Source organism: Polypterus senegalus, chromosome 3, assembly GCF_016835505.1.
Source record: "Polypterus senegalus isolate Bchr_013 chromosome 3, ASM1683550v1, whole genome shotgun sequence".
Classification (NCBI taxonomy): domain Eukaryota; kingdom Metazoa; phylum Chordata; class Cladistia; order Polypteriformes; family Polypteridae; genus Polypterus; species Polypterus senegalus.
Genome location: NC_053156.1, coordinates 226,838,325 through 226,863,240, shown reverse-complemented (window position 1 = coordinate 226,863,240; position 24,916 = coordinate 226,838,325). Strand labels below are relative to the sequence as shown.

The 24,916-nt window shown below is 36.6% G+C and overlaps 1 protein-coding gene across 4 annotated transcripts in view; it reads left to right on the top strand.

Moving 5' to 3' along the window:
- The window catches only part of scube3 (signal peptide, CUB domain, EGF-like 3), a 482,583-nt gene that overhangs the window by 64,910 nt on the left and 392,757 nt on the right, over positions 1-24,916 (top strand). For all 4 annotated transcript variants that reach the window (XM_039748670.1, XM_039748668.1, XM_039748669.1 and 1 more), the window contains exon 2: positions 1,649-1,771. In XM_039748670.1, coding sequence (XP_039604604.1) covers positions 1,649-1,771 — 123 coding nt within the window. The remainder of the gene's footprint in view (positions 1-1,648; positions 1,772-24,916) is intronic.

The following is a 24,916-nucleotide window of genomic DNA, read 5'->3' as shown; positions in this document are numbered from 1 at the left end:
CATATTGTGATAACTTGAACCTCAGAATATTGCTATCACACTGTCTAATCTTTCTCATCTGAGAAAATGCTAACCTACTTTTCATATTACAGTTGTCTTATTTTCCTTAAAATTAGAAGAACATTGAAATCTGCAGCAGCAGAAGTGTTCTTGGAATTTAGAAGGCATTTCATAATGTCCTGAGTTATTTTAAGTATGCCAAGCAGTTGTTAACCTTTTGGACACAGCAATGTGTTTGAATGATAAATTCAAAATAAGTTTTTTTCTGAGCTGTCTGGATGGTTGGAGGAGGTCATCTGTTTTAAATGAGATGCAGTATAGCATGTTTGCTGAGTTATAATTTACTAATCATCTTAAACTCATTAAAATCAATACAATATGTTACTTAAATTACTCTGACTCTCAATTTATTGATTTATGACTAGTTGATATTAATCTTTCTGTTTAGTTACATAGGACTCTGATATACAAGTTCTGCTTGGTTACTTTGTGAGGGGAAAAACACATGTTTTGAGCACATCACACATTTATTTACTTTGTTAACTATATTTTCCAAAACCACAGTATATACAGAATGTGATTTTTTTATGTATTATTAAAATTAATTAAGGCAAATGGGCAAAGTGGTGATGTAGTGGTTAGAAGTATAGTCTCATAGCACTAGCAAACAAGATTCAAATTCTTGCACTATCAGTGTTTAGAGTTTTCACATTCTTCTCCTTTTTAAATTTGTTTACCTCCTGTCCTTGTTTTTCTGTCATTTATGAACGATGTTTAGGTTACATTTGTAACTGCATTTAATTTGAATGAGTGTACAGTATACCTTGTGATGGACTAATACCCCATTTACAGTTGGTCCCTGCTTTGTACATTCAGATTGTGAAAATTAATATGTGATTTATTGGTTTTAGTCCTGTTATAAGTGCTTGTTTATAACCTAATAAATGTATGTTATCACCATCCAAATATAATCATTGATTTTCTGTTATAGTGGCATGATGTTGCAATGCGTAGTAGTACTGCCACATGGTGATTTTCTGTGTGGAGTTAGCATATTCTTCCTGACCCGGCACCTGGTTTTCCTCAAACATTACTAAAAACACGCATGCTAGTTTTATCAGTGACTCTGAATTTGTCTTCATATGAGTGCAAGTGTGAGTTTGTAAGTTAGTTCTGCATTGTCTACGTCTGTTTCTTGCCTTACACTGAAGAAATGATGTGTTGGGCTCTGTGCTTCAGCCCACCTCATTACTGGCCTTTAAAAAGGATTAAATTAGTCATGTTAATATTATGTTATTCAGTTATTTTTCTGCAGTGTCAAGAATATCACAAACAGTACTTCAGTTGCTTTGTCAGATATTCCAACTGTTACAAGAACTTTTTTTATTTTTTTATTTTCAGAAACCAGATTTCTTCAATGGTTATTAGCATAGTTTATAATACTTCTAAAATAATTCTTCTTCCATTAAAAGGTCTACAGTAGAAAAGTAACAGGGTTAAATTTCTACATGACTCTTGTCTTTAAGAGCACATGACTGAAGGAAAGCAATTGATGAAAAGATTAATGAGTTACACCTGCAGTTTTGAAGATGTAACATTGGAGATTTTCTTTCATGTGTTTTTCATTTCTCTCTGTTTCTTTCTGTAGATGTTGATGAGTGTGTGGAAACACTGGATAATTGTAACATTGATGCTATCTGCCAGAACACCCTCAAATCATATAAGTGCATATGCAAATCTGGCTATACTGGTGATGGCAAACATTGTGAAGGTAAGCTAATTATCTTTCTGAAACCAGCATCTCATTAGTATCCTTATGCTTAGTTGAGCTGTCTTTTAATACATTTCCAACATGTAAAGCTTCCTGTCCCCAAATATTCTGTTGTGTTATGTAGAATGCAACTTGCACATATTAGATTCATTTGGGTTGTTTTACATACAGTAGTTGGAGAAACAATCAATGTGACTGCCATTTTAATTAAAGACCTATCAGCACACTTTTGTTCACCATTATTGTATGATTCATATTTTTCTGTGCAAACTGGAAAAAGTAGTAGTGTACCACAAAAAAGATTTATATTGCTAGGGACTTAGCAGAAGACAGGGCATAGACTCCCTTTTTTACAAATTTTCCTGCAGTTGGTTTGAGAACAGAAAATATGAGGTGATACATTATGTGTAGTCAACACATCAAGAGTTGTGCTCTTTTTGTTAAAATAACAAAGCTGCATAAAGCAGCACACCCATGTCTGTGAAATTTACCCACCCACAAGAAAACAGCACCCAGGATTGGCCAGCACTCAACCAGACCTAGACTCAGCTTTCTTTGCAAATAAAAGGGGGTGTTAATGTCTGGTTGGCCAGCTGATTAAGTGTTTACTGGTCTCCTTCTGTATTGCATGGATTGTGAAAGACAACCTGCTTTCAAATCATAACAGGTTTGAAAATCAGTTTTAATCCTTTGGATTGTGGGCAGTCACTTGGTGTCACTCTGTAGTTTTATCCACTCTGTGGGTGGTAAAAGTGTGCCAGGACACTTGCTTTGATTAAACTTGTTTCTTTATTCTCCTTACTTCTCTGTATTGTATACTCCCAATCATCTTTAGTGTTTTCAAGAAGCACTCATTAGTGCTTCTTTGAAATGATATGTAAAAAGGAGTTCATGTTCATCACTACAGTATTTAAGATTATGTTGTTCATGAATGTTTTGAGATCTCCGAAGACACAGTGATGTAGGCATAGACATGTATAAATGACTTCAGCTATAGTTATGTGACATAAATTATGTTTCCATGAGTCCTTATTGCTTTATATCCCTTTTTACTCAGCAGTTGTTATCAACCATATAGGGAGTTTGGATGATTTACCGACTGTGCTAAGGTCTCTCTAATTGAACCCTTGACTTTAGTGTTCATGTATTTACTTGTTATTCTCAGATGTTGCTATTTTCTGTATAGCAGATAACTAAGCATTAGAAAGGGCTCACTCTAACCAGCTCTGGCCATTGAATAGGGTCTTACCTCTATAGTAACATTAACACAGCCTTTTTAAATTAAAGACATAAATTCATTGACAGTCTATTCCAATAAGCAAATAAGCATTGCTTATGCTTAGGGTACTACACAATAATTGGGTGTGATTTTAAAAATCTTTCCAACTCATTGAAATAAAATTCTTCCAATATTCATTGGGAGCTAGTGATATCCCAATTAAATCCAGTAAATAAGGTATAATAGTGGCATCATAAAATAAAATATAAATATATTGTATTGATGACTTAATAGAAATTATAATGCATCATCTTACTCTTTGTACTCTGCCCAAATAAGAAAACATGTGATTAACCATGACTTACAAAGCATAGAGAGAGCACACAGATACCATGTCATTTGATCCTTTAAGTCAATAGGCAGTGTCAATTTACAATTTCAAAAGAGCTTGCATTAGACAGGGTTATTCACTTCAACATTTATGGAGCAGTTCAACAACAGATATTTAAACTTTTGGACAGCGCTCTGTTACATATCATGTAGGTCTGGGCAATTAATCGAATATTAATTTTAATTATGATTTTAGCTTGCAAAGATTATGAAAAAAAAAACAAAAGCAATCAAGACAAGACTATTATGGTGCTGCATTTCGTTTTGCAATGATGTTCCCATTTTGTCATGTGTCATAAATTTTTCCTTAAAAGCCCAAACTCACTTCCCACTGTGCTGTTGTATGTTTTAGTTCAGCCCAAGCCAAAATGATAGAAGGAGAGCTTTTGGTCACCAAGAGAATTAAGATCAATTCAGCTGTTTGGAAACACTTTAGTTTCCAGGAATCCAATGAGGAACAGCAACATATACTGTGCAAGATTTGTTACATACTTTACCACAAATAATTTGTTTAATTATCTGAAATTCAATCACAAAGTGCTCTATGACCAAGTAATAAAGGAACAAAAGTGGAGAAAAGTACAGCCTTCTTGATTTCTTCCATCACAACACAGTTATTGATTAAAGACACTTTTTTATAAAGCAACTGCTGACACCTTTATATCTCAAAGACATGAAATAATAGATGCCATCACATTCCTCCCAGCTAAAGACGTGTCTGATTAGCACTGACTCCAACCAGGCATTAAAGAAGATAGTAAACACTTTGGAAAAGAGTTACGCGATACATATATATTTATATTATGTATCTGATTTTATTGTTTTCTCAGTTGAATTATATTTAGAGTTCAAGGAAATCCACTGTTAAAAAGACAAGTTTTTTTTGATATCCAATAAATGCATGATATTTCCAAAGTTAAAGAGTAAATTGTTTTAAATAATTATGATCTAAATTTTGACCCATATGATGGTTATTATTTTTGCTATATGTGTCACTGAAGGTAACTAATGTCTCATGTAGTTGCAAAATAAATGCAATCTCGGGTAAATTGTTAGTTTGGTAGTTGGCTGTTTAGCTGAGAACATACTGCTTATAATTCCCAGTTTTACAAAGATGCATCTCAGTTGTACCATCTCAGAAAATATTGCCAAAGAGAGGAGAAGCATTGCTGTGAATGTTTTTCTAGGAGAGACAGCACATTTCTCACATTTGTCAGTCAGTGGTGGATTTTCTTGCCATCATTTCCTTTTCCACCTTCATGAGGTATTACATCCCTGTCTATAGGTTGTATAAACATAAGGTCAACATATGTGCATTCTCCATGGTTCACTTTAGTTTTTGTTTTAAAATAGAGTAATATTGCTCACCTGTCATTTTATAAGTTTGAAATGTGTTTCTGCATTTTTGCTTATTTTCAATTAATAGACACCAACTTACAACTTTAGGTTACAAAATTCTCTCTCTCCAGGTTCCTGTTAGTGTATTGCACGTGGCTCACTCTTTTTTGCTTGACTATGTAACTATTCCCAGCATAGTACAGGCATATTATCTACCACAGTCGCTTCCTGCCTTATACCTATGCAGACCAGTGTGAGTCAGGATTGCTGGCTGTACACTATCAGTATGCCTGTGTTAAAATGTCTGTGCCAAATTTAGTAATCTTTAATCTGATTGCAAGCTGTGTACTTTCTTCACCTCTCTTGCCTTAGATCCAGTGCTTCTGTGATAATCACTGGCTTCCTTGTGACTCAGAATTGTGTGGATTTAATTTACCTTCAGCACACCCAAAATTAAATGTATACCTATGACTTTGTTCATCTCTTTTTACTTGATTGCACGTATGCACATCCTTAATATATCCCTCACTAGTTGTTAAAGGACATGTGGGGCATGCTTGTGCATAACAGTACTGACCACACCAGGCAATATCTTTTGTGTAATAACTTGTGTAGTAACAAAATAATGCAATACGGGAATAAGCCACCTTAAGATGATAACTTTATCTACTGTAAACTGTATAAACTATTTTAAAATCAGTGAGAATAAGTTAAAACATTTAAAAGTACCAGAAATATCAATATCAAAGTGCTTTTCAAAATGTCATTTCTGACACCCCACCCCACCCCCATTCCACTCAAAGAGTCTGAATTCCCCCATTGTCTTACATTTAATGGAGTTGTCCCTCCAATTTCAAAAATGAATTTCAAGCACTCTGTTTAGGTGAACCTTGTCTGGAGCCAGTTTCTGCCTTAAACTCATTATTTGCTTGAACTCCCTTGACTGTGTTTTAGATAATGTTAATGAAACTTCCATACCCTTTTAGTTTTTTTCCTTTATAATTACTTCATAATTATTTAATGGTTTTGATCCACAAAAATTGTCTGACCTTTTTAATTATTCTTATAAACTGAACTTACATAAACAAAACAATGTATATTTACATATAATGTAGTTGAAAAGAAAATGAAAAAAATTTAAAAAGTGACAACTGCAATGATGAACATAAAACGCCATACAATGTGTACAGCAGGGATCATCAAAAAGATTTGACCTGGGACAAATTCTTATCAAACAAATACAACTGTGGCTGGGTCCAGCTGGGACAGACACCACAAGTAATACCCACAAACTCTGGTACAAACAACTCACGCACTTTAACAGACACATTCTGTCATTCATTCCTGGCCATTCTCCTCCAGTTGCCTACTCATTACACAAGCATTAAGTTAATTAAAATATATCAAATTTGCATCTAGGCAAGATAAACAATTTAGCATATGTTGTACTGAATTCATTTTGGTATTACCAGGAAATTAACTAACTCAGGGACCCCTAGGCTGAGACTAGCTTTAGGCATCCCCATGACCTTCCTTTTAATAAAAATGGCCCACCTCTCCGTACCTTGCCTTCAGGTAGTTACTCATAGCAAACATGAAATGCATATCACAGCATGGCACTTGATGGACACATTTATTTTAACATACCAATGTAACAATGTATTATGGGCCACAGAAGTTGACATTATTGACAGGTAATCCGGGATAGGCTGGCATCACAAATTGGCCTACAACCTTTTATCCAGACTGGAATGCCACAATTGACCTGGCACCCACTATTTTTGCACCCTTCAATGCACATGCTATTTCCTATTGATTTGTAAGTAAAGTCATACAGTGCACTTAGTCCTGAAAATCCCTTCCCAGGGCTACAGGTTTTTGTTTTAAGTAGATTCACATTCAGTGAATCAGTTTTACCTTTTATTGATCTAGTTTTTTATTTATATTGCCTTTATTGTTTTTCTTGTTTTTTGTTAATTAAAGTGCAGTAATGTCATTGTTACATTTGTGAGCAATTAATAAACATTTTGTATTTTTGTCGTGTCTTTTAATGCTTTATTTTATAAATTTCTTTTTTACTCTGTGGGTTTGCTCTCTTAATTGTATCCAAATACTGAGAACTGATCATAAGCACAGCAGATCCCAACAAAAATGAATGAAAAAAGGCAGCGGGCAATTTCAGTGTTACCCACGTATGTCTTTATTAGTAATACTGGCTTAAAAATATTATAAAAAAATGTATTCATCTAACACACAGATTCTTACTTCATTCAGTAAAAAATTAGAACATCTACCTTATAATATCTGGATTGATACAAAAAAAAAATCTGCAGCTGCTTTGTTCTCCTTCCTCTCCTCAGCTCTGCTCTACTCCGTTGCAGATGCTGCACTTGACCATACAGAATAGTAATATGTAAGGGTGTGTCATGAACAAAGTGAGGTTTTAGACCTAACTAAATGTCTATTCATGGCTTGACAGCTAATGTTAACACTACTCCATGTGTTTGAAAGTTGGTGTCCTCGTAATAAAAGCATACAAACACCCATAATCTTTCAATGTACCTTTTCAATTTATCCCTGCTTTCATAAATTAATAAATTAGTCACTATATATGGTAACTTTTTTGTATTGCATTTTTGTCTTTTTTTTTTTTTTTTACCGTGTCCTGTTCGGCTGTGAAGCAATCAGAATTGATGTCTGAATGCTGGCAACTAGCCTTACAGTTTTTCTCTCAGGTGGAGCATTAGAGCTTCTGCTGAAGTCATGCCTGATACCAAAACTTTATTAGAAATATTTTCAGATGTTTTTAAGATTCGAACCGGACACGGAGACAAAAGTGAAAGAAAAGAAGAGAGAAAAGGAGGAGATGGAGGTAAAGGGGGAAGGGGGGGTTTTCGTATAGAATAAACAATAAATGAACCTGAATCCGCTTCTAGACCTGCAGAAAGAGAGGGGGAACCACAAGACAAAAACATTGGTGCATCAGCTACATGAAGATATATAAAAGTAAAAATGTTTGGTGACAGTCACACAGTAATTATTACTAAGGCATTTAGGGCCAACCACAGCCTTAGGTCATGTGCTGCAGATGTCCAAGTCATACTTATGTATTGCATTTTTGTCAATCTTCTGAGAAGATGTTTAAGCGCAAATTTTCACTTGTACACCCCACTGCTGTCCCTTGTTCATAAATCACTAATTTGTTTATTTTATATATTTCCTCTTATGCATTTTTCGTGTTTGAATTGGTGAGGGGTGGCCACAAGTTAGTACAATCATATGCTTGGACAGACAACTGCATGGAGGATGAAGTGTGGGCCACTTACATCACTTCTCTCTATTTCTCATGCTCCTAGTCTCACTCTTTCCATCTTATTGCCCACCAGCGCTCCACAGAGAGGAAGTGAACAGCAGAGTTTGTCCTGTTAGACCCAATAACCAGTCCATCCCTGCAGGTAAAGTGACAATACAGTAGTAACAAATGAATCAAATTGCTCTTTTTTCCAGCTAGGACCCTACAGTCAGTTAAGGTCCGGAGGCTGCAGCCTAGGTTAGCTTGTTTGTTAATCCTCCCCTGGGTGTTACTATATTACAAATAAAAAAGCTTTATAATATTTTTATTTCTCATAAAATCTGCAGTGATTCTATCCAACCATGTAACATTTACTGATTGACCAGGAAGTAACATTTAAATTTCACATTACAAATTAGTTATTAAAATGAGCTAGCTAACAAAAATGTATTTGTCAAAATGCCTTAAGAGGAAAATATATATCTTAAAAATCATCATTTCAATGACAAATGGAACAAAATGTATACCTTAATAATGTCATCATTTGAGAATGCTCAGATGACTTGTTTCACCTGCATTGAAAAATGTTGCTATAATAAAAGCCCAATGTATGGCATTATTATCTTCAAAACCATAGCACTTTTAATAAACGTTATCCATTACAATCTGAGGGCAGGTGTAGGAAAGTTGAGGTCTTTGAAAGCAAGCGACAATCACAGCAGTAAAGTACTCATTCTGAATGAGCAATAAGTGCTTCCCACCGAACTATATGGATTCTGTATAAGCATAATAAAACTTTCACTTACAATATGTGGAGATATTAAACGACTAAAACTCAAAATGGAAGTATCTATCTTAAAATAAAGATGATGTCACTGCAGAACTGTAGATGATAAACAATCAGTTATTACATACTTAGTACATACATTATTAGCAAAATTAACGTAAAATAGTAAATTTCATAACACATATAGATACATTAAACAATTAAATAGAAACATTTACTAAAGGAGAAAAAACAACTGTAAACAAACTCCAGATTCATAATGGAGCCGCCGTGCTACTTGGTTTCAGAGGATGGCTTATTTGGAATTGTTTCAATAATCAAGGGGCATGGACAAGGTCACTTTGTACCCAACACCTATCCTCAGGACCATACCTGTTAGGAGGTTTTCCACTAAATGCAGTAAAAAGGTTGTAGGCCTTGAAATATCTTAAACCAGTCCAGTTCTCCTCAGACCTGAAAGCCAAAAGGATGTCTCACCTGTGACAGTCTAGCCAAGCCCCAAACTCAGACTTAGACCTACTTGGGCTAAAATTAGGACAAAGGCTTTTAAAGTTTAGAAATCTCAAAATATAATCAAAAATGCCTCTCAGAGGAGAGGGTAATTGTGAATCTCTGCTTTTTAGGACAAAAATAAAAACAAGTTCCTTACATAAAAAGGTACTAGAAAATCGAAAAAGAACAAGAAGGAATGACTGGAAAACAGAAGGAAATATAACCAAAAAGGGTTTGCCTAAAAAGACAGTTGACAGTCTGTAATCCAATCCTTAAGTCACAAAAACTGAGCAAAATTGGAAAAGGGAACATAATTAAACATGAATACATTAACACAAAAATAAACATAAGACATATTTAATAAATAATTAATGAACAAAATAATGTGCAAAACATGACACTCAAGAAGACCAAACACATTACTTATAAGAAAATATACAAAATTATATTTAATAAAAATTAACAATAATAAAAAAAATCCTTAAGCCAGGAACAAAATCCTGGCTAGACTATAGCAATACCCAAAATAACCATTCAAATAATATAACTGAGAATTCTGCGATCTAGAGTCTGTTATTTTCCTAACTTGAGTTTAAGCATTCCCATTAACCATAAGTTAAGGTAGGGGAGACTTAAATTTTATTTAATTACCTAATTGAACAAGATTTAATCAATAAACATTAAAAGTTTAATGTGAGTTGGCAGGGCCAACCTATAAGTCACCAGACCCACTATTGTATAGGGTCCAAAGAACTGTGGAGCCAACTTACAGGTTGGAACCCATCCCTAACAGTGAGCCACACTTTCTATCATCAAGTTCTTGCCAATATTTACCTACTTTGGGTGCAGTCTATGAAGATAGCACAGTTAATTTTGACAGTACATTTTGATTTTGTTTTAGTTTTTGTCTTCTGACTAAATATGCATTTTAGTTTTAGTCACGTTTTAGTCATTTAATTACTGCTAGTTTTAGTCAACAAAAATAAATTAATTTTAGTTGAGAAAAGGTAAATCAGTTTTAGTCAACTAAAAGTAAATTATTCAAACACTCAAAATCATATCAATAACATATGAATATGCACAGAATCTACTGTACCTCTTAAACTATTATATTAACATGTACACGAATGAATCAAACCACATGTAGAGATTATTGAAAATAAAATGAAGAGTAAGTGTAGAATGGAATTACTCCTAAAGGTATTGGTCAGATAATGGCAACTCTGGTCTGTCATGACAATTTTCTGGACTTCAATGTGCCTTAGTTATGTTGCTATAAGATTTTACCAAAAAAGGCTGGACCAAGCAGCACACATTTAATTTCAGCAAAGAGTTTATAAAGAGTGAGATCAACATAGACTGTCTGATTTATCGGGCCATATTTTTTCTCCAGCAGCTGAAAAATACTACTTAAAATAATACTAAAAATGAAAATTCAAACATTATTATATCTGTACTGTTGAAATGGTGAATTCCAAAATGATTTAGGATACTGAATTTTTAAACAAACCTTTAAAAGTATTTGTAGCAAAATACTTCTAAAATCTGGTTTATCAGAGAATCACTCTGTTAGATTTGCAACATTTTCTATAGTAAGATTTATATTTATATCATTACCTCTTTAAAAACACATTAACGAGTAATATTTAGTAGCTAAGTCAATTTTTTTACATTAAAAAATTTTTTAATTTTCCAATATTTTGGAACTCTTGTAAAAGAGGTTTTGCTGTGCTGTTTCCAAAGTGTATCACGAGTGATCAGATTTTATTATTGCTTAGCCTGTGTGCAAATCCACAATTACAAAAGTTACCTGTAGTCAATTAATTGCAACTAATAGACATTAAATTCAAGAACGTACCATTCTAATATCTGTTCATCCATTATCCAACCCGCTATATCCTATCTATAGGGTATATGACATCTTAATTGCTTTTACTAGGTTCTTTATATGTTAAGGGTTAATGATTATAACCATTAGTCTGCTCTCATAACACAAATTTAGTGTTTGCAGGTTTGTATTCAGCAATGACATGTACATGTTTTATTAATTGGGAGATGTGCTTCAGGCACTTAAATCCTAAATACATTTTATGTTAGTATTAAGAAATGGAGGAGCTCATTTCATCAAAGATGTAAAAAAGCCAAATAGCTACTTTGTTGGAAGCTTGCCTTGATTTTTAATTGCTACGACAGTTTTGTCAATGACACTGTGCCCATATGTGTAAATAGATGCATGCAAAGTGGTTTCACTCACAACCCTAAGTCAGTTGTAAAATGGATGGATGCACAGACGGACATGTGTAGATGTGTTCATTACAATCAAAGAAAGTAGTACATATAGACAGCAACTGTCAAAAGAGGTGTGAATTTGATTGATGACTTTAAGCCCCGCCCCCAAATATGATGGATGACATTAAGTCCCGCCCCAAAATATGATTTATGAAATATTTAAAATATAAAAATATGAAAATATAAAATATGAAAAATATGTAAAATATAAAAATATGATTTATGAAAATATGAAAATATAAAAATATGGAAATATAAAAATATAATTTATGTAAATATGAAACTATAAAAATATGAACTATACCCCCGCCCCTGCGGGGTGGACTACCGTCATAATTGATCATCTCTAAACCCCACCTTTTAGGGTGGGTTTTTCGTAAACCAGACACTTGTCACTCCCCATTAACAATATTCACGCCCCCGAGTTACGCCTTTATCTCTCTATCCGCCTATAGGGTTAGGGAGAGGCGTATCACCCCACCCCTTTCCAATCCCGACTGTGGGAGGAGACGAAAGAGTTCTTGTATAAAATTCTAGTCACTTAGTGAAAATGCTACTACACACAAAAGCAAACAGAATGGAATAGTCACAATGATTATGCTCGGACACATTTGTCATGTCCGCTAAATCCATCTGTCTATATCAGATACATAAACCTTATTTCTCCTAAAATGCCTTCTAGCGGGATTGTGAATTGTATAAGCATATTGACCGGATAACCAATCCGGCACCTGTTGGTCATTACTTTTCTGACCCGAAACCTCAAGAGCTCTTTTCAAAGAGTCTTTTCCCCCAAAGCTACCAGGATTTGCCGGGTTATAATAAATTTTTTTCAAGTAACCCTCCATCACCGACGGTGAAAGAAAAATGTCAATGGTTTAAAAATCAAATGAGGCTTTATTGGTAATTTTCAAAAACAGCAGTATTAAAAACATTATTAAAACATTTCATAGTACAGGCACATTGAGTTCAGACACTGATTTTTCTATATCGTACTTCCCGTAAAACCCCAAAGGTGCATCGGTCATGGCTGGTACAGAAAAATGCCTTTTAGAGAAAGCATTGGCTATTTCACGTATTTTAGAGTAAGATGGATCGTCCATGTTGTGAAAGGCCTGTACAATAGCCTCGCTAATAGAATGTTCATTTTCCAGTTCATCTACAGCATTTTGAACATATGAATGAACCTTGTGAAAAGGCGGAAAGATGTTGAAGCAGCCCAGAGTCTTTATGACCAGGCTTCTGAGCCACGGTTTGCGGAAAACAGTCAGAACTTCTTGAAAACGGCCAACCCGATAAACAGAGTCCGGTTCAAACAGACACGTATGCTGCGTCTGGCTGGGGTGATCTATGAAACAACCTTGACAGGTGCTTTTTAGGTCCCGATCGACTATTATATCCAGCAGAGCCGCAATCAAACTCTTGATCAGTTTCAGAGTCTTTCGAAGTGTTTCACCCAGAGCCCCGTCAGTTTGTTCAATTTCCATGCCCTCATAATCAGAATCCTGGGACGATGGCTTCCAAGAGGCCAGAGCCACTACCAAGTCGTCCACAGTCTCTTCTTGATGCATGGTCTGCATGGCTATCTCCTCAGCGCCCGTCAGGCCCCAGAGTATCTTCAGCAGGGACAAAAAAGTCAGGTCCTGTACGGTTCTCCAGGAGACTGTCCAGCCAATACATATCATCAGGAGCGGGTAACTGAGGTTCGGGCCAATAGATCTGGTCATTCGAGGGCATCAGAAGATCCGGCCAAGACGGTGGGTCTGAAGGAGAGTTGTTAGGAGCAGAGTACCCGGAGTTAGGTACGATGTCGTCGGGCCAAAACAGGTCGTTGACTGCCGCTGTCTGTTCCATAGACCAGCAGACCTGATCAGGTGCGTAGCGGGCGGGGTGCTGGTTGTTACCCGCCCAAAACACATCGTTGTCTGTCAGCATCTGGTCTGCCGCAGAGTAGCCGGGCTGTAGGTTAGGGTCGATCATATCGTCGGGAGTAGAGTAGGCGGTGTTGTCTTGAAGGTTAGCTGGCCAAAACAGGTAGTCGGCGGGGGACGTATGTTCCATATCCCCGGAGCTTGGTTCTTCGGAGCGCATCAAAATGTTGAGGACTTCTGCCACCTCAGAGGCCGAGAGAACAGGGAGACGACCAGCCCAGCTAGCACCAGCTTCGGAAGGGTAGTTAGTTGAGGACATCTCGATAGGGTTTTAGGTTAATGTAGACTATGGAAAAGACCTCTGTATTTATCTCCTCTCACTTAGGGGGCGGTTGACTCCCAGTTTTCTTCCTCCTCCTCAGAGCATGAATTATTCAACATGCTAAACTCCTCCTCCAATTTTCTTTTAATTCTTTTCATCTGGTCGGATAGTTTTCCTTGATAAATAGCTTCATCAATATTTGGCATAAGAGCTTTAAAAAAACTCCAGTCTTTTATAGAAAAATTAATTTCACTCACTCGATCCTTTATCACATTTTCTTTATCTTCCTCTTCGTGACCGGCATCGTTATATTAGGTAGGATAGGCTCCTTCTTGGAAACGGCGATCGTGAGCTGTCCCTCTGCATTTCTTTTTACCTCTACCCGGCACAAAGCACAGTTACAATCGTACCAGACAGAGCTGAAGCGTGGTTCCCGTAACTCCCGTAAGGCCCTGTTGGCTTTCAGTTTCTTAGGAGCGTTCACAAGACCGTCCATTCTGTTTGCTTTTGTGTGTCGTAGCATGGGTTTGACTAGTGACTAGAATTTTATACAAGAACTCTTTCATCTCCTCCCACAGTCGGGGTTGGGAAGGGTTGGGGCGATACGCCTCTCCCTAACCCTATAGGCGGATAGAGAGATAAAGGCGTAACTTGGGGGCGTGAATATTGTTAATGGGAAGTGACAAGTGTCTGGTTTACGAAAAACCCACCCTAAAAGGTGGGGTTTAGAGATGATCAATTATGACGGTAGTCCACCCCGCAGGGGCGGGGATATAGTTCATATTTTTATAGTTTCATATTTACATAAATTATATTTTTATATTTTTATATTTCCATATTTTTATATTTTTATATTTTCATAAATCATATTTTTATATTTTACATATTTTTCATATTTTACAGAGGGACTGAGCTGGGAAAGATGTGCAGCAGGTTAGGGTGATAAAGGATAAAGATGGAAACATATTCACAAGCGAGGAGGGTGTGTTGAGCAGATGGAAAGAGTACTTTGAGAGGTTGATGAATGAAGAGAACGAGAGAGAGAAGAGGTTAGATGATGTGGAGATAGTAAATCAGGAAGTGCAACGGATTAGCAAGGAGGAAGTGAGGACAGCTATGAAGAGGATGAAAAATGGAAAGGCCGTTGGTCCAGGTGACATACCTATGGAAGCATGGAGGTGTTTAGGATAGATGACAGTGGAGTTTTTAACCAGATTGTTTAATGGAAAGTGAGAGGATGCCTGAGGGGTGGAGAAGAAGTGTACTGGTGCCAATATTTAAGAATAAATGGGATATGCAGGACTGTAATAACTACAGGGGGATAGAATTGATGAGTCACAGCATGAAATTATGGGAAAGAGTAGTGGAAACTAGGTTAAGAAGTGAGGTGATGGTTAGTGAGCAGCAGTATGGTTTCATGCCAAGAAAGAGCACCACAGATGCGATGTTTGCTCTGAGGATGTTGATGGAGAAGTATAGAGAAGGCCAGAAGGAGTTGCAGTGCGTCTTTGTGGACCTGGAGAAAGCATATGACAGAGTGCCCCGAGAGGAGCTTTGGTATTGTATGAGGAAGTCTGGAGTGGCAGAGAAGTACATAAGAGGATATGTACGAGGGAAGTGTGATCGTGGTAACGTCTGCGAAAGGAGTGACAGATGCATTCAAGGTGGAGGTGGGATTACATCAGGGATCAGCTCTGAACCCTTTCTTATTTGCAATGGAGATGGACAGCTTGACAGACGAAATTAGACAGGAGTCCCCGTGGACTATGATGTTTGCTGATGACATTATGATCTGTATTGAGAGTAGGGAGCAGGTTGTGGAGACCCTGGAGAAGTGGAGATATGCTCTATAGAGGAGAGGAATTAAGATCAGTAGGAACAAGACAGAATACATGTGTGTAAATGAGAGGGAGGTCAGTGGAATGGTGAGGATGCAGGAGTTGGCGAAGGTGGATGAGTTATATACTTGGGATCAACAGTACAGAGTAATGGGAATTGTGGAAGAGAGGTGTAAAAGAGAGTGCAGGCAGGGTGGAATGGGCGGAGAAAAGTGTCAAGTGTATTTTGTGATAGACGGGTATCAGCAAGAGTGAAAGGGAAGGTCTACAGGACGGTAGTGAGACCAGCTATGTTTTATGGGTTGGAGACAGTGGCACTGACCAGAAAGTAGGAGGCAGAGCTAGAGGTAGCAGAGTTAAAGATGCTAAGATTTGCACTGGGCGTGACAAGGATGGATAGGGTTAGAAATGAGTACATCGGAGGGTCAGCTCAAGTTGGACGGTTGGGAGACAAAGTTAGAGAGGCAAGATTGCGTTGGTTTGGACATGTGCAGAGGAGAGATGCTGAGTATATTGGGAGAAGGATGCTAAGGATAGAGCTGCTAGGGAAGAGGAAAAGAGGAAGGCCTAAGAGGTTTATGGATGTGGTGAGAGAGGGCATGCAGGTGAAGTGTGTAACAGAGCAAGATGCAGAGGACAGAAAGATATGGAAGAAGATGATCCGCTGTGGCAGTCCCTAATGGGAGTAGCCGAGTGAAGAAGAAGAAGATTGTAATTAAAGTTGGTCCATATGTCTGACCACTTTTTTATTCCAACAAGCATGCTGGCCATCTTAGTGGAGCACAGTGGAGCAGGATTCTGGCTGAAGTGATGATTTCCTGATTTCCTCAAGCTAGTGCTATGCAATTACAAGCGTACGTACAAGTTTTTAAAATTGCACCACTGCATTCATGCTCGTTATTTCTTGGTGGACATTGTCACGTGTGATTGAGATATTCAAAGAGCTTCACATTGCTCATTATCCAGTTAACATTTTCATTTTGTTTAGTTTTTGTCAACTATGATTTTAAAAGCATTTGCCTTGGTTTTCGTCATTATGAGTATTTTTGTCTTAGTTTTTGTCAATAAAATTAACACTAGAAGATATATAGTTACACTCTGAACATATGAAGATACTGCAGAAGGATCTAACATTGGAGGTCTATAACCATGAAAAGAATTCAATGGGTTACATCTTAATAATAGAATGATTAGGCACATTCCTAGTGAATTCACCTATAGGTAGCCATTTTGCTTTAGACTGAAAAGTGTAAACTGAACATCAAACAAATTTCTTAAGATCTTTTCCTACTTTTGAACACATTAATCTCAAAAATCAGGAACAAATTATGGACCACTATCTGATGTTATGGACCTTGCAAAATCATATAACTTTGCAATTTCAATAAATAATACAACTGTCTGATCTTTAGCCAAGTTCAAAGTATAATGCTGTGTCCACTGAAATTGTAGTACAGTTTTTGTTAGTAAGGAAGATCTGTAATGAAGTCCAATGAAACTCCCAAGGTCTGGTGGGATAAGTAACACATTGCAAGGGATGCACTGGGAAAATTGGGAACAGATTTGTTTTTGCAACATGTGTTATAAGCCTGAATATACTCTTTTACATCTTTGTATACTTACCAGATATAAAAATTAAGTGTATGGTATGGGTATCTGGGTGACTAAAGCTACTAGAACTGTTAGGCCTATCTAATGCTCATTTTTCAAGTCTTTAGTGATGTAGAGTTTATTTGAGGAACGTTGTGGGGTAAATCTTGTTCTACCAAATTATCTGATTACCACTGTTTACATAATATATTGAATGAAATTTTCCATAGCCTGACTATCTTGACTATCTGGATAATACTATGCCTAAATCCTTCCATAAGGTGAAGGTCCAAAACATCAATATGACAATCTTAACTTTTATGAGAAGGCAGTTCACTGTATTGTTGCTTATTGATCTTGGAAGACCTCGTAATAAGAGGGTATACCCTGATCTTTAAGGTAAACACTAAACAATTGTCTTTACAAAAAGGTTTCATCTCCTTAATCTCTTTTAATCTTAATTCAGTCATTTGATTGTTCCCTTCTAACGAAGAATAAATCAGAATTAATCAAGGAATAGTGCTCAATTGCAAAAAATGTGACCATTAATTTATGTAGCACTCCTACTCCTAAGGTAATGGTTGAAAACACGCAATCAATAATACCCATTCCCTAAGGATTACTATGAACAGGTAATAAGTAAAGGATGTTGTTTTCAGGACTGCCTTTATTTGTGAACTAATAATTTTCTACAGCACCCGAAACAATTAGTGATATGACTTGGGTGATCACAATAAAAACAACAGCTCTCCTTTCACTTAATTTTGTTTGCATGGAGCAGACTGATGCTGGTAGCTTTTTCTTTCATTTTTCTTTCTTTTGTTTTAGACCAATGATACTTATGGCTAATCCTACAATAGTTTCAAATAGGTGAGCTGTAAATGAGTTATATGCACTTAATTGTTTTCAGAGCTTCTGCTGCTCAGTTTGGCCTGATTCTGTTTTAATCATTATACCATTTATTTCATGTACTTGCATTTGTAAGGTCCATGTCAGACAGTGGGAAGTTGTGTACTGCAGCGTGAGTTGGACAAAAATTTGAAATCAAGTCAAATGACATTTAAAAGTGAAGAACTCTTTTGCAAAGTGATTTTCTTTTTTATTTGAAATTTTATTCATTTTATAGCAATCATTCCATGCAGATCAATCAATTTTTACAAAAAGTAGAATTGAGAACAAGTCGACCCCCACCCCTGAGAGAGAGAGCAAGGCAAACGGAGTAAACATACCTAAATTGATAAGTTTGATAAGCCAATAGAGATGAATGGAGAAGAAAAAGAAATACAGAAATAATTGCTTCCTCTGTGGTTTAAGAGCTTATTTTAAAATATTACTGATTAGATCCTGCCATGTTTTGAAAAAAATCTGTACAGATCCTCTAACTGAGTATTTGATTTTTTCCAGTTTCAAATAGTATAAAACATCGGTTTCCCACCGATGAGCAGTATTTTTTCCAGCATGGATGAGGGTGCAAGATGAGGAAAATCGTTCTGTTTAACCAAGTTCCGAATTTGAAGATAGTGAAAGAAATGTGTAGCTGGAATGTTAAATTTGGAATGGAATTGTTCATAGGATGCAAAGACGTTGCCTATATAAAGATCTCTAAGCAAGTTAATCCCAAATTTTTTCCAGATATTAAAAACTGCATATGTTTGGGAAGGTTGAAAGAGGTGATTCTCTTGCAGAGGTGCCACAGATAAAGGCTTCTCCATCTTTAAATGCTTTCTACATTGGTTCCATATTCTAAGTGAGTGAGGGCACAATTAGGTTATTGGTATATTGCCAATAACTTGCATTAATTGGGGCACAGAGCAGGGAATATAAAGAAGTACTGCAGGATTTTACTTCTATTGCGGACCAAGCCTGTGTATGTTCTTCTATTTGTGTCCAGGTTTTATAGCTTGTATATTTGCTGCCTAGTAATAAAACTGGAAGTTAGGTAGAGCCATGCCACCTTCTGCCTTTTGTCTTTGTAGGGTCGATCTTTGGATATGTGGATGTTTTGAGTTCCAAATAAATGAGGTTATTGTTGAATCTAATTGCTTAAAAATGATTTATTGATGTATATTGGATGTTTTGAAATAAAAAGGAGCTTAGGAAGAATATTCATCTTAACAGTGTTAATTCTTCCAGCTAGAGTGAGATGAAGGGTTGACCATCTATGCAAGTCTTGCTTAATTTTTTCCATGCAGACGGTGAAATTTTGTTGATAAAGAGCTTTATGTTTACTTGTGATGTTTTCCCTAGGTATTTAAACTGTTCTGCAATGATAAAAGGTAGGGTATCTAATCTAATATTATATGCTTGAGAATTCACTGGAAAGAGTACACTTTTATTCAGATTAATTCTGAGACCAGAGATCTTTTGAAATTCTGTGAGTGCTGTTAAGACTGCAGGCACAGAATTTTGTGGGTCGATATATACAGTACCATATCATCTGCATATAGAGATTTTCTGTTCCAGTCCTTCTCTGATAATCCCTTTTATCTGATCAGTATTTCGACAGTGTATTGCCAGTGGTTCAATGGCGATTGCAAACAGTAGCAGTGACAAGGAGCATCCTTGTCTGGTACCATGTTCTAGTTTAAAGTAGTCTGAGCAAATGCTGTTGATACAAACTGAAGCTTCTGGATTGGTATACAGTAATTTGATCCATGCACAAATGTTCGGCCAAACCCAAATTTCTCCAGTGTAGTAAAAAGGTATTTCCATTCAATCATGTCAAATGCTTTTTCTGCATCCAATGATAATAATATTTCTGGGGTGTTTGATTTAGTTGGTGAGTATATTACATTAAACAGGCATCAAAGATTTGAAGATAAGTGTCGGCCCTTGATAAATCCAGTTTGATCTTGTGATATTACAGAGGGAGCACTTTCTCCATCCTTCTAGCTATGATTTTTGAGAGTATTTTAACGTCATTATTCAAAGTGAAATTGGTCTGTATGATGCACATTGTAATAAGTCCTTATTTTGTTTTGGAAATATGGTGATTAATGCTTGGTGACGAGTTTGAGGAAGAGTTTGATTGTCTCTGGCTTGTGTAAATGTTGCTAATAGGAGGGGAGCTAGCTGAGCGGAGAATTTCTTATAAAATTCTGCAGGGTAGCCATCAGGGCCTGCTGCTTTCCACCTTGAAGTGACTTTATAGCATCTAGTAATTCTGATAACGCCAGAGGTTTATCGAGTTCCTCCACACTAAAAGTGTCTATTTGTGGTATCTGTAATGTATCCAGAAATGCATTAGATTGTGTATTGTCTTCTTTAAACTCAGTAGAATATAAGGATTTATAGTAGTCTCTGAATGTGTGCATTATATTTTTGTGGTCGATGATTTTGTCTCCGTTCTGTTGGTGATTACTGGGATTGCATTGCGGACTTCTTGCTTGTGAATTTGTTGAGCTAAAAGCTTATTAGCTTTCTCTTCAGCTCTTTAGCTTTCTCTCCATGTTCATAGTAATGATGTCTGGATTTATAAATTAGTTGTTCAGTTTCTTTAGTTGTCAAGAGGTTTATTTCTGAATGCAGAGCCTGCCTTTTCCTGTCTAGAGCCTCGCTTGGAAGCCTGGCATGTTCTTCATCTATTCTAGTAATTTCGCTTTTTAGCTCTGCTACTTTCTTGGTTTCTAATTTATTTCTGTGGGAAAGATATGAGATAATCTGTCCTCTTAAGAAGGCCTTAAGAGTTTCCCAGAGTATTCCTGCAGAAATCTCTGAGGATGTATTTGTCTCTAGGAAGAAACTGATTTGTTTGTATATAAATTCTGTACAATTCTTGTCTGCTAATAGAAGCGGGTTGAGACGCCATCTGCGGGGTGAGTGTGTGGGGCATAGAAACTTTAGCTCCAAAATCAGAGGTGCATGGTCAGAAATAACAATAGCATCGTATTTGCAAGATTTAGTCAAAGGCAAGAAATTATTATCTATAAAGAAATAATCAATTATTGAGTAGCAATGATGTACTGGTGAGTAGAAAGAATATGTTCTTGAGTTTGGGTTTAAAAACCTCCAGGGGTCTGATAAGTTGTGATCAGTTATAAACTTTGTAATTATCTTTGCAGTGTTAGATGTCGTCCCCCCTGTGGTAGAAGTCCTATCTAAAAGTGGCTTTAAAACACAATTAAAGTCCCCAGCCATTATAATTTTATGAGTGTTCAAATTGGGAATGGATGCAAATAAATTTTGTATAAATTCCTTATCATCAACATTAGGAGCATAAGCATTTATCACTTTATAGTTAGATAAGTCTCCCATGACCATCGCATATCTCCCTTCAGTATCCAATACTACATCTTATGCTACAAATGAGACTGTTCTATATATGAGAATTCCCACAGTGTCACTTTCCGAAGTGATCTTCCAAAACTTGCACAATCTGCTACAGTACGCTGAAGTGCCAGTTTACATATTGTCATTCTCAATGGTGTTATAGTGATGCAGCTTCCTCTATCCATCCTTGGCAACCCGTCACCGCATCCTGAATACCAAAACTCAAAATGGATAGGCACATCTCAAAAAAAAAACAGCATTACAGCAGAATTGTAAATGATACACAATCAAATATTACATGCTTAAAAATAAAGTATTAGCAAAACAAAAGTAAAATAATAAACTTCATAAAAAAGAACAAGAAGAAAAATCAGTTGCAAAAATTTATTGAAAGAGAAAAAATATTGTAAACAAATTCCGGTCGAACTCTAGATTCATTACATGGTGTAATATCAGGATGAATATACAGTATACTTCTAGACAGTGATGAAACACAGGCATGACTCGACTGTGTGCTTATGTCTTATATTTTAATGGAGCCAAATTCAGATAGGAACAGCCACTATTATGCGCATGTGTCTAAAGGTGCCTGAATACATGCCCCTCTTGCTCATTCTGCTGCTTTTGAACTATTTGTGCCCTTTGCTTTTGAACAGAACCCTGTCACTCGCTCCCACTCCTCTTACAGGCACGGACTCTGAATTCGAAGCAGCAAAAGTAAATTCCATAATTTCATTTAGACTTCTCTCCTACCCTGTGAATGCTTTGCTATCATGAATGCAGCACCTGCTTCTTTCAGATTTTCTCTATGTACCTGATGGTGTTAAAGACTACATAATTTTACAATAAATTAAATTAATGTGTTGGAGAATGGCTTGGGGCAGAGATGGCTCAAGGTATAAAATTTTTAGGGTCTGTCTGAAGTTTGTGAGGGGGAGGTACAGCAATATTTGAATAGAGATTTGAGCTATTGCGGCTATTGAATGAAACCTTCTTTTATCTTTAAGTACCAAAAAACAAGACAGCAACAATGAATATTCTGTACTAAAATTTGTATTATAAAATCAAATTCTTTGTTTAATTAATTTATATCCCATTGTATTATCAACATCATCTGCGCAGGCATGTTTTATGATCATAACTTTGACTTCCACAAACATTCACCTTTCTTAAGATTCAATGTTTTGGAACAAATCAGGGATTTTGGAGGAAGGACTGATACACAGAGAGAAGCATCACTGAATCACCTGTATAAGGACCATTTATTAGCTCTTTTTTGACTGTGGCTGAACTAACTCCCTTTGTTTGGCTTTAAGGGGCACCCAGTGATGTACTTCCATCAGGGCAATTGCTGGCTTTTTAAGCACTCCTCATTGTGCTAACCATCATTCTTTTTCAGTTCAACCTGTCAGGCTGTTTAGACCAGCTCCTTTTATGCTGTGCTGGCACACATGGCTATATTCTGCTACAAAAGTTGACCTGCATTATTTCCTCACAGATGAGAGTTGTAATAGTATTTATAAATGTAAATGAAAAATAAATGTGCCGTACGTGGAGTATCCTATATGTCATAAGTACTTTGAAATGAAATAACTACATTTCTTACTTAAATAAATCATGCTGACTCAAAGCAAAAATAAAATCACCAGAAAAGTCATGATACACAAACTTTGGCAAATTACTGTAAAAGATTGTTCCAAAACTATGAAACCTGCCATTTTTATTCCCGTAGCATTGAAATATAGTATGAAATAGACAAAGGTTGCACTGAATTCACATGGTTCTATGATGCCAGGGTTGCCTGTACCTGATATTTCCTACTCTTGAACATGGACATTGATAGTCGTGAACCGAAATGGCCTAGGGAGAAAGAGGACACACAAAAACAAGAGATAATACAAACAGGCCTTGTGTTTTTTTTATTGTCCATGCAAACAATTCAATGTTCAGAAGCACAGTGCAGTCAAAGTAAACCAAATAATCCAAGATAAAAAGTGGTCTTGTAGAGGTTAACAACACCATAATAAACAAGTTCTATAAAGGGTTTCAAATAAAGCATAAAATCAAAGTCAGGATCAGTCCTTTATAACAATAACTATAAGCCTTAGTTCATCCTTACAAATCCACATTCTTCTCTGCTCACTGTTAAGGTCTGCTCAGCAGCAGAAGATGCCCTCTGGCAAGCACAGTCAAATCTACAATGGCTTATGTCCCCCACCACTATCACTCAGTGTTTGTTGGGACCCCATTATCTTTGCTTCCTTTTTCCACTGTTGTCCTTTGGGACCTCTTGGTGAGGTTGGCTGCTCCTGTTGTGCTTCTATGCTCAGCAGGATTGACCCTAACTATGGAGCACCACTGCTCCACACGGGACTTCTTCCATCACCACCATGCCTCCTCTTAGCTCATCCTCCACATGATTTTACTTCCCGGTTTCTCTTTCTTGCTCTTCTAATTTTTACTGATCTCTTTTATCACTCTCCTCAGTCTCTTGTTATACTCACATGGGTGCAATACCCTAATAAAGTATCTATCTATCTATCTATCTATCTATCTATCTATCTATCTATCTATCTATCTATCTATCTATCTATCTATCTATCTAATTACAGCCCTCAGAACGCTGATGTAAACAGCTAAGCTGATCATGCATGCATGTTAACAGGCAATCAGTTCACCTGTGCACCAAATCTGCCATGACTGCACAGCACCGCAGATATGCAAGCGTCCACCCACAGAGTCCAAGATGCGCTGTTTTTATTTTTAAAACTCAAAACAGTTTTTTTTTTTTTTTTTAGCAATCAACTTTTCATTAAACATATTTATTGATATATAACAGAACATCAGATTGTTTTTTTAATAACAGCCAGAGAAAAAAAACACCAAATATCTGGATAAGTTGTTGATCCACAAAGCAAAAAGCTCCAAGAGGACTAACTTAAAGAATGATACCTTCCAGTGAGTTGAAGTGACAGATTGAGGCGATCTCTAACAAGAGGCCAGCAACAGTTTTGCCGTAATAGATTACCTTCTGCTGCAGTATACAAAGGGTGAGGCAGTGGATAAATCCCAGAGAAGGAGACCCTAAGGTGAAAGGGAACAAGAACCGAAAGAATTGAGGAGAGCGATCTGGCGACATAGGACCAAGAGAAGCAACTGCGGGACACTGCCAGAATATGTGGAAAAAGTGCAAGTTGCACCAGATGACAAGGTGGGTCTAGAGCCAAGCCCATTCAATGGTGCTTGCAATGGGGGGCACATAATCTATGTATAGTTTTGAATTGAACATACTGCTAGTGTTTGGAGTTTTTGAATCAATTTTTAACATTTCTGAATACAAAATTCCACCACACTGTTCCAGCACACTTGAAGATCACAGGGACATACAGTGGAAAGTGATAGGGGTTTATAGGAAGGTTTGCACAGCAAGGAATAGAGAGGTGCAACA